The 15,028-nt window shown below is 35.9% G+C and overlaps 1 protein-coding gene across 1 annotated transcript; it reads right to left on the bottom strand.

The window, feature by feature from the left end:
- Nucleotides 1–8,051: 8,051 nt before the first annotated feature.
- zmp:0000001127 (uncharacterized) lies at nucleotides 8,052–13,169 on the bottom strand. Its single transcript, XM_067453386.1, has 7 exons — nucleotides 12,904–13,169; nucleotides 10,952–11,090; nucleotides 10,718–10,804; nucleotides 8,742–8,783; nucleotides 8,537–8,653; nucleotides 8,406–8,447; nucleotides 8,052–8,320 (listed from the first exon to the last, which is right to left on the bottom strand). Exons 1-7 carry the CDS (start codon nucleotides 13,167–13,169, stop codon nucleotides 8,201–8,203), a joined length of 813 nt encoding a protein of 270 aa, XP_067309487.1. The 3' UTR covers nucleotides 8,052–8,200.
- Between the last annotated feature and the right edge of the window lie 1,859 nt (nucleotides 13,170–15,028).

Here is a 15,028-nt window from a genome sequence, read left to right on the forward strand (position 1 = left end):
CGTTAAAGTCTCAGTGAACCGGAAGTAGCAAGTGAGTTTTCTTCAGTGCTGTGATGTACTTTCAAGTGAAAGAATATAGAACAGAGGGCAGGGTTTTACTTCAGCGCTCCTTCTCTCCATCTCTCACTCAAACCAGATTAATGGTTGGAGGGGAATGGTAAGCATGTTCAAATCTATAAGCGGTCAAACTTCCGTCATCTGAGAAGGAATGCTTTTTCCAGGCCGGAAGTTACTTTAGGGGGGGATACTGAACTTTTTACACTGTTAAAGACTTGGATTCCCATCCTAAACATAGACAAAGTTTCAAAAACTAATATTGGACGTTTGGAACAATGGAGTAACCTTTAGCGCATTTGAATGACGAAGCACGCGATCGTGTCGTTTACTGATGTTTACTCACGCGACGAGCCAACAGCATAGACATTTGAAGCAGTTTTACTCACCGGCTGCTTCCAAAGCAGGACCGAGCCTTTATCGCTGGGACCGCTCCGTCAAAAACACACTTCTTTGGTATGATTTGGTGAAGTCCTGTGACAGCATCCCAGCTAACAATTTTAGGTTATAAGAACGTTTCCCTAACGTTCCCATTAAGTTCTTAAAACGTTTTTGAACGTTCTAGGAACGTTGAAATGTCCAGTTTGTGGAACGTTGTATTAACGTTCTCTTTAGGTTCTAAGAACGTTAAATAACGTTCTTATAAGGGTGTGGAGTATGATCAAATAAAATATTCCTGTTTTCTCCTTTACTGTACTTGCTTTTGTTTATTGACATCTTATTCTTTCTTAAAAAAAGCTAAAACCACTTTTATAATTGACTTTTAAATTTATATTACATTTATATTTAGTACACAATTAGTTTACAAGATTTTACTTCTGATTGTAAAAAAATTAATATATACACGAAAATAGCATTTAAGTGTCATTAAGTTATCTCTAGATAAACAAATGAAATATCTGAAGTTTAAGAAAAAGCTGTATGACTAATTTGTAATGACTAATACTTTTTTAATGTAGTAATGTTTTTAAAACGTTCCACTAACAATGTAAGAATAACGTTTTATAGCTAACGTTTTTAGAACGTTTCTCTATAGCAAAAAACGTTGGCACAACGTTCTAATAACGTTACTGCGAGAACGTTTTTTGATAACGTTGAGAGAACTTTCAAAGAACGTTAGCCAACGTTCTGAGAACGTTCCCTGTAAGCTGGGATTGACCGTGGAAATCCGCGATGTTGTGAAGCTTCCCGTCATTTCGGCGTTCAAATCGGTTCAAATGCAGCGCTGCCTTCCGGGAATGCTGTGCTGAAGCGTTGATATCACCCATAGGAATAAAGTGGAACGGTAGCGCGGCGCATCATAAGTGTTCACGGACGAGTGGATCTGCATCTGAGCGAGTGTTTATGGGCGTGCATTTCCTCTCTCGCTCTAGTCACGCACGCGCGCACCCTACCGGGAGAAGAGCCCGTACGGCCCATACAAGGACCTTCCGTTCTATTAACGTCAAATCGAGCCATACTCGAAAAAAACTCTCCGAAACTTGTGAGAAACTGGAAGGAGTATTTTTAACACAGAAATACTCCATCAAACGTCCAACATTAGTTGGAGAAACTTTGTCTATGTTAAGGATGGGAATCCAAGTCTTTAACAGTGTAAAAAGCTCAGTATGCATGAAACAGCATTTCACCCCCCCCCCCCCCCTTTAAGCTTATAAAAACAGAGATCTGCTTATTTTTACTCTCAACCCTAAGTATTTATTTGATACAATGACTAAATTTACAAAAAATAAAGCTTCAATTACTGACGTTTCTAAATGGCACAGCAGTAATGACTTTATGAAATTCTTTACATGAAGGATTGATAATATTAGCGAGAAAATTATAACTGCAGCCATCTATACATTTTCACATCAAACACATCAGTTTCACATCAAAATCAACAACATGTATACTCGACCCTATACCGACAGAGGTAATAGATCCTCTTCTTAATATCATTAATTCATCTTTGTTATTATGTACCGAAAACATTTAAGCTGGCTATTATTATTACCAACAACTTTTTAAGAGTTAAAAACAACTTAAACACAACTTGATCCTAGAGAACTGGTCAATTACATGCCGATCTCAAATCCAGCTTTTCTGTCAAACATACTAGAAAAGGCAGTGTCCTCGCAATTATGCTCCTTCTTAGAAAGAAATTGTATCTGTGAGGATTGCCAGTCAGGATTTAGACCGTATCATAGTACTGAGACTGCTCTCATCAGTGTTACAAAAAAATTTGCTATCATCATACATTAAATATATCACTCCCTCCATTTGGGAGTTGGAATATGTACATTAATCACAGAGTACATTTTAACTCCCTAAGTGTTAGAATGTACTCTTGTGAGTAATGTAGATCTTTCACACTTTAAAAAGTGTGATTTTAACTCCCAAATGGAGGAAGTCATATATACATTTTATGAGTGTTAAATTTGACTCAGATTGAGTATTATATTGAGTAACAACCTGTTCATTGTAAAGTTAAAAAAAGAAAGCAAAGAGTTGTTTAACAAACTAGTTCTTTATTAACAAGACCCTTTACATCATGGAAGGTTAACTTTTAAAATAAATGAATAAGGCACAGGTATTTCCGTCATCAGAATTATATTAAAGCTAAGTGTCCTGTGTCAGTGAAGTTGGTTCAGTACCTTCAACTTTGCAACAGAACAGCAGTACTTGAGTCAACACAACATTCAGCAGATGAAAAACAGATATCTGTGGATCAGTTGTTTCCAGTTTCTAACAGTACAGTTCAGTGCAGTTGTTCTTTCACATGCAGAGCAGGGAAGGCTGTGCAGATCCAACTCTCTCGAAAAATACTGGAATGCTGGTTCCCTAGACAACACAAAACCAGACCAATTACAATTAATATTATTTGTATTGTATAAATACAGAAAGTTTATGTTTTCTTTCCCCTACTATGGTAGTGAATGCTTGCTCTATCTGCTTGGTTACAAACATTTTTCCAATTTCTTGTGTTCAACAGAAGAAAGAAACTCATACAGGTTTGGAACAGCATGAAGGCGAGTAAATAATGACAGAATTTAAATTTTTGGGTGAACTATCCCTTTAAGAAATCCCACTTACTAGTCAGTTGCTGGAGTGATTTTTGTTCCGTTTCTTCCTGACTTTGAGATTTCCTTATCTGAGTCTAAAATCAAACAGAAAACATCTACCAGCAGAGATTTCCCAATCTGAGTCTAAAATCAAACAGAAAACATCTACTTGTCAAATCATGAAAACAATTTGTTTGACTCTTTTTTTGTTGTTGTTATTATTTGTAATTATGTTAGCCAAATACCAACAAAGCTATGATTATTTGTGTGCCCATGATTCTATCTCATATGTTATCTGTTAAATCTTATCATCACCAGGCAGGTTCTAGCCTGTAGTCTTCAAACACCAACCCAGGGCCTTACTTGATGCATTATAGAAACACTCCTAAAAACACAATAGAAAAAACAAATACATTTAAAGGGATAGTTCACCCAAAAATTAAAATGCAATGTTTATCTGCTTACCCCCAGTGCATCCAACATGTAGGTGTCTTTGTTTCTTCAGTAGAACACAAATGAAAAACACAATTTTAACTCCAACAGTTGCTGCGTGCCAGTCATATAATGATGTGAATGGGTAAGAATTCTATGAGAGCAAATGTTGTCTTAGACAACATGCACAAAGAGTCCTGTGGCTTCACTTCCAGTGTGCGCTTTACTTCCGGGAAAGAAGGTCAATATCCACACTCGATATACGAGCCAGAGCGGGGATATTGACCTTACCGGAAGTGAAGCACGTTCCAGGCTGTTGGATATAGCGTTGTATTTGAGGTAAAAAAAAATGATAAAAATACGTAGCCTGACGTGGTCATACTCAATTCTAGTCAGAATATGAGTCTGAAACTGCTCCATTGGGCTGTGATTATCGGGCGTGTTTCAACCGAACCAGGAAAGACATCAATTGGATAGACCTACAACCAGAGCAACGAAGCGACGCATTGTCAAATGTCAACATAGTTCAACTGCACTGTGTTGCCCATGGTGTTGCCAAGTCCGCACTTTTTTTCCCCCGGGGGTTGTTTTCTATATGTCCGCGGGTTGAAGCGACTATTATGTGATATACCCATGAGTGTGATTTAGCAGGCAACCTTGCCAAAATAACAAATTGTATCCCACAAACGCCATTTTTCCCCGGGAAAACCCCCCGAGAAGCTATTGTTTAGGGCTAGTAGTTAGCGGGTTTTGTTATAAAAACTTGGCAACCCTGTCTGCACGCACGCTGAAATCAGGCTGGAATACACGATCTTTGCCGGTGTTGTAAAAAAAATAATAATAATTTAATGATACACAGAGTACTTACCCAACATGATCATCATTTCTGAGAGAAATTGTGAAGGTGAATGCATATACAAACAAGCTCTCCGTTTAGGATTGAACAAATATAATCCAAGCCCCTTTGATGACGTGCATGATTACGTTACTGTTATCATCTGTCCGTCATCGTCTAAAGCCCGCCCTGATGATTTCATTGGTCCGAACAGTTTCTGTTCGGGGATAATTACTCCTCTATGAAGCAAGGCCAGACCGAACTGCCCGACCTAAAAAAATTGTGGGCGGGACTAAGTTCGGCTGGCATCCAGGCTAAAAAATACGGCTCGATTTCTCACACAAACTGACCGTTTTGTGTCTTAAGATATCAGTGTGTCGTCACGAGTCACAGGACTCTTTGTGCATGTTGTCTAAGCATGTTTTTTTGTTTTTTTTGCTCTCATAGAATTGTTACCCATTCACATCATTATATGACCTACACACAGCAATGGTTGGAGTTAAAAATCTTCATTTGTGTTCTGCTGAAGAAACAAAGACACCTACATGTTAGATGCACTGCGGGTAAGCAGATAAACATCACATTTTCATTTTTGGGTGAACTTTAAACTATCCCTTTAAACATGAAGGCATATTCAAACATTAACCAAAAGTTAAAATGATAAATACATTTTGCATAAATATTTAATCTGAAAGAATTACTTACCCATTATAAAAGTATTAGTCCTCCAAATAAGGAAATTGTGGAGTTGTTCTTCTGTTTTTCAGTCATATATGGTAGGTGTGCTGGCAAACAAGAGTAAAAGATAGTTTGAGGATGAAGAAATACTTTAAATAGTCTTAAAGAATACATTTTTCATTAGTATTTAACAGACCCCATTCTTAATGAATCAATTAAATTAAAATGCCTACTTCAATCACTTCAGCAACAAGTAGGATAAAGGGATAGTTCACCCAAAATTGAAAATTATGATTTACTCACCCTAAAGTCATCCTAAGTGTATTTGACATTCTTCTTTCAGACAAATACAATCAGAGTTATATAAAAAAAAAATGTCCTGGCTCTTCCAAGCTTTATAATGGCAGTGAATGGCTGTTTATGTTTTGAAGTCCATAAATGTGCATCTATCTATCATAAAAGTGCATCTATTCTGTCCATCATAAAAGTGCATCTGTCCATCATAAAAGTGCACCTATCCATCATAAAGGTGCATCAATCCATCATAAAAGTGCTAGGAAGTGCTAGGAAAGTGCACTTTTATGATCTATCCATCATAAAAGCGATTTCCCTGTTAAAAAGCAACCGCCTCAGGTCTGGTCCGAATCACGCGTCAATAAAAATTCCTCTATGAGAACTGTTTAGCTGTGCACAGCACATATATAGTTATAAAATAATATGATGTAACAAAATGCATATGGAAATACGATGAAGCCAGGATAAAACACGCAATATCAGCGTTATCCCTCGTTCCGCGGCGCGAGTCAAAGAAAATGGCGTCTGTGAGAAAAGTTTCAGCTTGTTTCGCCGAAATGTCGCGGATGTAATTTTACTCTCTCTCTCGGTGTTGAGATTTAACTCTACATATGTTCACCAGCCAGAGAGTGTGGTTTACACTTAATTTAACACCAGAAATGTAACACTTAACACCAGGATTTCAACACTGGAGATTTTGCTGTGTAGTAATACTTACAACTTGCATACTTTCATATTACTTAATTCTGTAAAAACTGCGATTTTAATTTTTAGAACAAAAACCTTTGCAAGTAATACAGAATACTAACGCTTGATGGCTGCTCTGTCAAGTCTTTGTTGTCAGTTAGGAACCTGGGTGTGCTCTTTGATTCCAATCTTTCATTTGAAAGCCACGTTTCTAGCATCTTTTCTCCATTATGTCACCTAATGGAGTTTGGATTCCTTGCCACCGTTGCTTTTTTTGCCTTTGACTTTTGGCTTGCTTAGTTGGGGACACTAAATATTTAACTATCACTGATCTGCCCGCATTGACATTATATGATAATTGAACTGAGCTGGATGACATCAGTGGTTTCTGCAGAGCAGCTGTAAAGCCGAGTCAAATTCTGTTGCATTATTTTCCTGTTAACACTGTGAAGCTACTTTGAAAGAATCTGCATTGTAAAAAGCGCTATAGACTATATAAACTTGACTTGTCTTATGTTCATTGCTTTTACCACTTAAACAAAGACTTTATTTTCTGTGGGGGGGGGGGGGGGAATGCAGCTGATGAAAGTGTGTGAGCACTGATGCAATCATTAGGCTACTGAAAGAATCATTATTATTCAATTCAATGTTTATCTCTACACCTTTGCTTCCTTAAAACCAATTACCTAATATTACTTAATATTTACGTACTTTAAAAAAACAAAGTGTGTATAATAATATCCAATGATGTCCATTGTGCAATACATATTTTGTAGAATGCTGCTATATAATAAGGTTTTGATTAAGCTAAAAAAAAAATTCTAACATGAAGTTGCGTGTTCCATTTTCATGTTGTTGTTTCCATTGAGGACGATGCAATGCTAGAAACACTCTGAGTAAAACCTGTTAGGTTATGACTTTATAACTTTTGAATCAAATTCAGAAATACAATTACATTGAGACATTAGTGCAATTTCTTGGAAGAAGCAGAGGAAGCAGAACATTTATTTGCCATTAAACTTGATGACTGGAACCCTCATTGAGAACAATTTGTCTAAGTTTGCTTAAGTTGAAAAATGTGGAATTATTAATGAAGATTATTTTCAAATTCATTTTCTCATGACCCCCTCCTCCCATATTTTTATATATATATATATATATATATATATATATATATATATATATATATATATATATATATATATATATATATATATATATATATATATATATATATTATAACTGAAGGAGAAAAAAAAATATTCTCAAATTTTGTCATATTATTGAAACTATTACTTGGTGGTGGAAGACTTCCTCTTATGTTATGACATCAGCTAATTTACAACTAGTTTTTTTGTGGTCATTAAGCATTGTGAAACCAAAAAGAAAAGTAGAATTTCTCAATATTTGGTTTTACTGATGATGTGACTGCAAAAAGTCAACCATTTTTACATGTTCAAAAAGGTAGGGAAGTAGAGAGAAAAATGTGTATCTTACTAATTGTATATCGGTATAACAGTGGAAATGAGTGTTAAGCAATCAATGCCTTGAGTGAAAGTTCACCCAAAAATTGTGTTCCAAACCTCTCTGAGGTTCCTTTATCTCGGTGGAACACAAAAGAAAATATTTTAAAGAATGCTGTAGTCAAACAATTGACAGTAGCCATTGACATCCATAGTATGGAAAAATATGGAAATCAATGGCTACCATCAACTGTTTGATTACCAACATTCTTTAAGATATCTTCTTTTGTGTTCAGCTGATGAAGGACACTCATATGGTTTTGGAGCTACATGAGGGTGAATAAATGATGACAGAATTTTTTTTTTTTTGCCTGAACTAACCCTTTAATACAACAGTGATCTCAAAAGAAAGGATCACCTGAGCAATCCCTTTTCTTATTCACTCAGATTCTGTGTTTGTTGTTGTGCCTTATTTCATATTACTTATAAAAGACAAATGATATTGCAGAAGGACAAAATCATGACCAGTACAACATTTTGCTGAAATGCTTGGCCCCATTTAATAAATAAGCAAGAAACAAATCAAAAGTTCACCAAAAACAATATTACTGCATTAATAAATAATACTTAAATAAAATAAATAACTTAATAATAAATATTCATTCCTTTTAGTGACAGAAAACTAAAATGACTGTACTTGGTTAACAACTAGTTTGCTATTTTTCCAAAATGTAGTTGAAAACTCGATTTATTGTTATTGTCCGAAGGTTGAAACCCTTTAGGACTTTGCACAGCTGCAGTCGCTCCTGAAAAGATTTTTGATGATCCATGGACACCTGGGAAAAAAAAAACATAAACATTTACATCAAAGAGGTCAAAGGAATGTATTGAAAGCAACATATAAAATATAATTGGTTTTACCTCGTCTGGAGAGTTTTCCATTACAGAAACAGAGAAACAATTCTATGATGATGAGAAAAAAGAAAGAATGAAAAAGAGCCTTGCAGTCATATAGTTACTTACAGTAGAGTTACAGTTGTTTGTGTTTGTACCTGTATGAGGTCATCGATGCTTCTAACAAGTGTATTGGTGAGCTCTGTGTTTAAGTACGCTTGGAATGTTTCTCGATAATAGTGGAGATCTTCTTGAATTTTCTGCAGGCATTCATTCTACAAAGATACATGCCACCATATGTCAGTGTAACAGACAGAAATACTGCCAAAAAACAAGAAGGGCAAAAATGGATTGTAAATTTACCTCGTCAATATTTAGGACAGTCCTGTGAGCGCAGTCGGAGACCTGTTGAGTGAAAAACAAATAATAGTTGTCAAATTATGATTCTGAATATATCCTGAAATTCATCAATCAAGAATGAACTGTGATGAAGGAGATGGAGAGTAATGATTTTTGGACCCACTTTATATCATGTGGCCTTAACTACCATGTACTAACATTTTAATTAATAATTTGATACAATGCACTTATTGTGTACATGTTTTACATTGTACTTACATTTTTTAAATGAACTGCATGTAATACATCTGGAATTAATTTCTGTCGTGACATTTATAATTACACTGTCGATGCTTCCCTACCCTTAAACTTGCCCATACCACCACCCATGTCCCTAACTTTACCCGGTCTGCCACCTCAATATCAGCAAATGTGTTTTGCAATACAATATGAACACAATAAGTACATTATACTTATTTTTTGTAAGTAGTTAAAGGGTTAGTTCACTCAAAAATCAAATTGATGTCATTAATGACTACAAAGACCTCATATTTTTATATTTTTTAGACCGAGAGCGTATCTAAGTGTATGCACACTTTACTATCCATGTCCAGAAAGGGAATAAAAACATCCTCAAAGTAGTTCATATGTGACATCAGTTAGTTAATTAGAATCTCTTGAAGCATCTAAAATACATTTTGGTCCAAAAATAACAAAAACTACGACTTTATTCAGCATTGTCTTCTCTTCCGCGTTTGTGTTCAATCCTCAAATAAAGATTCAAAGTCAATCAGTGAATCGATCAATGATTCAGATCGTGTGCCTTTATTTGAGGATTGAACACAAACAAGGAAGAGAAGACAATGCTGAATAAAATCGTAGTTTTTGTTATTTTTGGACCAAAATGTATTTTCGATGCTTCAAGAGATTCTAATTAACTAACTGATGTCACATATGGACTACTTTGATGATGTTTTTATTCCCTTTCTGGACATGGACAGTATAGTGTGCATACACTTGCATATTCTCTCGGACTAAATATAAAATATCTTAAACTGTGTTCTGAAGGTGAATGGAGTCTTACGGGTATGGAATTTTCATTTTTGGGTGAACTAACCCTTTAAGGCCACCTCATATAAATTGGTATCTGATTTTTGACATTGGTAATAATATATTTAACACTACTAGTTTTCCACTGTGGCTACTGACAGTAAGCATTATACTGACACATTCAAGTCCAGAATTGATTTCTCCGTTTCTCTCTCTCCTTATGTGAACACTGTTCCCCCCTCCCTTGCATATGTTTCTTATGTAAAGAAGGCTCTGCTAGGTTTGTCTGGTAAGAGTGTCTGATGGTCCCTATTCTTTACATTGGAAGAGAACAGCAGGATCCCCATGTAGTGTTGATCCATATTATGATTACCAAATGTGTTCTCTGTATCACATTCTCATCATGAGATGGATATGTGATGTAATCTTTCTCTCATCGGTTAAATCCATAATACGCCTCTTACCTTCCCTCAGATCTGAGTCATTGCATCTACCAAGGAGGACAGAGAAGGGTGCGAAAACGGGACAATTTTGGCAATTCTGTACAAATGTGTTGTAGAATGTTTTGGATTGATATTGAACATCTAACATTTAAATTCACAAAATCTGGTAAAGATTCTAGATTCCAGAGTCTGGAGCAAACTTTGGTGATCAACTTATGTATGGAAAATACCACATACACCAACATAAATGGACTAATAATAAACCTAACATTATATTATTTAAAATATTACTTAAGCATTACACTGAAAGATGCTCTCAAAGATGCAAGAAATAATAAAATGTTATTATGAATGTACGTTAATATATATAATATAGACTGTATACATAAATAATTGATGATATAGAAGATAGTATAGAAATAGACACTGTGATTCAATGTATGTGTATGTTGTTGTTGTTGTTGTTATGCAATAAAAATATAACAAAATTAGGGGGGGGGGGGTTACCTGCGGCGTGCAAACAGCCACCGTTTGCGTCCTGCGGTGCACCTCTGCGTTTTGCTGTTTACAGTCAAACCCGCTGAACAAGTGGTCCTGTGAGCGTATAACACAAATCGTTAGTCTAGACAGAATACGTGTGTATTCTGAGAGAGAGAGACAGAGAGAGAGAGAGAGAGAGAGAGAGAGAGAGAGAGAGAGAGAGAGAGAGAGAGAGAGAGAGAGAGAGAGAGAGAGACTCACCATCTCGAGCACCGATGATACGTTCCACAGCATAGAGCGCGCGAGTGCTTTGCACGTCTTTCCTGTGAGGCTCAATGGCGAGTCACGCGCTCCGACCGGTCCAGTGATGCCACAGTGCCAAAGCGCGAGGCACAAGATGCTTACGGCGAAATCTTAAAAAATATTAATAATAAAATAAAAATAAAAACATACATTTAGGTTATTTTGTCTGTAATACAGACGGAATCGTTTGTAGATTACAAAAAGTAGCAATACTTACAATTATACACCCTTGGCAGCATTGTTGCGTGAAGCTGTTGCATATTCTAATCCTTCGGATCAGGATTTGTCCTTTTATAATTCTTTTGGAGATATGGGAGTTTCCTTGTCAAAACTCAAATGAAAACAACACCCTGCATGTGTTTTGTAATTTCCGTGGTATAACAGATGTTGAGTTCTGGAGTTTAGGGCACACTGCTTGCATACATTGGGAATTAACGCACGTTTCGATTTACACATACACTCACAAGTACAGTGTGTGAACGATAAGAATCTTGTGCCTTCTTATTCAGTAAAGCCCCTGTCATCAGTCACTTTAACAACATTTGCATTCTCGTTTATAGTCATAATACACATTTTGCAGAAACACGTAAAAAAAAAAGTTTAAAGGGTAACTAAACCCCTGGTCACAGCCTAACTCCGCCCACTGGCAATATTTGAAAACGCTGCAAAAGTGGGCAGAGCCCAGCGGAGACAGAGGGGACGAGAAAAAACATCTGTCCAGTAACGTCCTATGGGAATTTTATCTAATATAAAATATAATATTCCAGATTAACCTCATTTATATTTTGATTATAATAACATATTTAGATATGCATTTAGAATGTGCAGGATGATGATGCTTCAGCTATTTTTTTTTTATAGGAAATACATAGAAACATTAGCTTATTAAGTTGTTATAATAGTAGTTGTCAAATATTAGAGGATAATAATAGATATAAATAGAGGATGTAAGATGACCCCCTACCTGGGGATAAACTTGAATGTATAAATTACTTATGACACACACCCACCCACCCATATATATATATATATATATATATATATATATATATATATATATATATATATATATATATATATATATATATATATATATAGGCTATATATACACACTCCTGAACAAAATCTTAACACCAGGGGATATATTGCAAGTTTTACATATTTCGCACTTGTGGATCATAACCGGGTTGTAAGTGCTGATTCAAAATGCCAAAAGAAGAAACGGGAGCAAGACACGAAAAATAGACAGTAGGCAATTTATTGAAAACTGCATTTAAACTCAAACAGGACGTTCATCGGCTGATCAAAAGTTTAAGACCATAGCCATAAAAAGGTAAAATCTGCACAAACATATGGCTTTAATGGCATTGTCCTTCAAGCAGTCATACTGTCAAGATCTCCTGATGGCAAAGGCAAAAAGGCTTTCTCTCTTTGAACGTGGCAGGATTGTTAAGCTGCACAAGCAAGGCCTTTCGCAACGCACCATCGCTGCTGAGGTTGGACGCAGTAAGACAGTCATTTTACATTTCTTAAAAAATCCTGAGAGTTATGGGACAAAAAAGTCAAGTGGTAGACCCAAAAAGATTTCACCTGCACTGAGCCGCAGGATCCGACGGGTTGTCTGTGAAGACACAGGTCGATCCTGAACCCAAATTAAGGCCCTTACTGATGCCGACTGCAGCCCAATAACCATAAGACGTCATCTGCTAGAGAAGGGCTTTAAGAACAAAAAACGTCTTCAAAGGCCACGTCTCCTCCCACGACACAAACTTGCCCGTTTAGAATTTGCAAGGGAGCACCAAACATGGGACATTGAAAAGTGGAAGAAAGTTTTTTCTCTGACGAGAAAAAATGTAACCTGGACGGTCTTGATGGCTTCCAACGTTACTGGCATGACAAGGAGATCCCACCTGAGATGTTTTCTACACGGCACAGTGGAGAAGGCTCCATCATGATCTGGTGTGCTTTTTCCTTCAATGGGAAAATGGAGCTTCAGGTTGTGCAGGGGCGTCAAACGGCGACTGGCTATGTGGATCTTTTGAAGCAGGCATCCCTCTTGACCGAGGTAATGTGCGGTAATGACTGGGTCTTTCAACAGGACAACGCTGCAATTCACAAAGCCCGTCTGATGAAGGACTTCTTCTTTCAGGAGAATAACGTTGCTCTTTTGGACCATCCTGCGTGTTCCCCTGATCTAAATTCCATTGAGAACATTTGGGGATGGATGGCAAGGGAAGTTTACAAAAATGGACGTCAGTTACAGACCGTGGATGTCCTTAGTGAAGCCATCTTCACCACATGGAGCAACGTTCCCACCAGCCTCCTGGAAACAGTCGCATCAAGCATGCCGAAACGAGTTTTTAAAGTGATCAACAAGAACTTTGGGGCTACTCACTACTGAGTCCTTTTTTGACACTTTTAGTACTGTTGTGCGTTTATTTTTGGGGTATGGTCTTAAACTTTTGATCAGCCGATGAACGGCCTGTTTGAGTTTAAATGCAGTTTTCAATAAATTGCCTACTCTCTTGCTCCTGTTTCTTCTTTTGGCATTTTGAATCAGCACTTGCAACCCGGATATGATCCACAAGTGCGAAATATGTAAAAACTTACAATGAATCCCCTGGTCTTAAGATTTGCAGGAGTGTATATATATTTATACACTTTTTAATTATTTCTAATGATAGACAAAGCATGATACCAGCAACAGAGATTAATCTGAAAGGTAAAATTATCATTCTAAATATTCTATGACTTTTATTAATTTAAATTTAATTGCCCATATTTTAATTGAAGATATATGTCATATAGCAACACCATGAATGCAAACTTAAAAATGTCACTCATTTAACCTATGTTTTAATGAAAGCAAAGATGTCTGAAATGTAAATGTTATGAAATACTGAATAATATCCCTAATAATTATTGTAATTTTTAAAAAAATCTCTCATTAATAAACACACACAAAAAAAAACAGGGTATTGTGCGTATCATATGCACGCGAAAAACAGCGTATCATATGCACGCGAAAAACAGCGTATCATACGCACGCGAAAAACAGCGTATCATATGCACGCCAAAATGAGTTTTGGCGTATACATTCCACGACATTGCACACTCGTACTATTTATACGCATTTATGTGTGATCGGGTTGAAAAAAACTGTTATTCAACAAAATACAATGTCATAGATCACTTTTCCAGAGACACAAAATTAGACCAATCAACCACTGTTTCAACTGACTAAATCTCAGATGCAATGACAAAATTTTAAATAGCGAAACATTCATCAAAAGTGCTGAGATGGGATTTTGTGTCATCAACGTTAAAGTCGCCATGAAATCAAAATAAATGATAATTTTCATTTGTAATTTGGAATATTTCAGTATTAATAAATTATTTATTAGTGCACATCATTCTTTTTTAATTCATGTGCATCTTCCAATGACCTTTACTAGCGTGAGAGTGGGACAACCTGTCAATCACATGAGATTGACCAATAGCAAACCACAACAATCCAATCGATTCACCATGGACAGGATCAACCCTACATTTTTTCTTTTTTGAGAAGCACTTCACAAGGCTATACGTCACAATAGGGATCGCAATTTCCCAGTCCAATCTTCAATCAGCCATTTAGAGCACATTTTTAAGCTTATATATATATATATATATATATATATATATATATATATATATATATATATATATATATATATATATATATATATATATAATGCATGTTAATAAAAAAATATTTAGCCTACTGATCTTTTTGGTGTAAAAACTCGTAAACTTGTAACATGACTGTAAAAATTATAATTTATGTATACATCTCAAAGTGGAGTCTACAGAGACTTCCACCATCAGCTCTGTTTTCTGTTCAGAAAAGCTTTTAACTGTTATGTGTTGGTTGATTATTTGTATTATTTCTTTTTCCTTTTTATTCTTTTTTTATGTTATTTTTCCTTTTTCCATTGTTGCACTTTGAGATTCTTCGGAATGAAAAGTGCATTATAAATAAAATCTATTATTATT

This window comes from Pseudorasbora parva, chromosome 9, assembly GCF_024679245.1.
Source record: "Pseudorasbora parva isolate DD20220531a chromosome 9, ASM2467924v1, whole genome shotgun sequence".
Taxonomy (NCBI): Eukaryota; Metazoa; Chordata; class Actinopteri; order Cypriniformes; family Gobionidae; genus Pseudorasbora; species Pseudorasbora parva.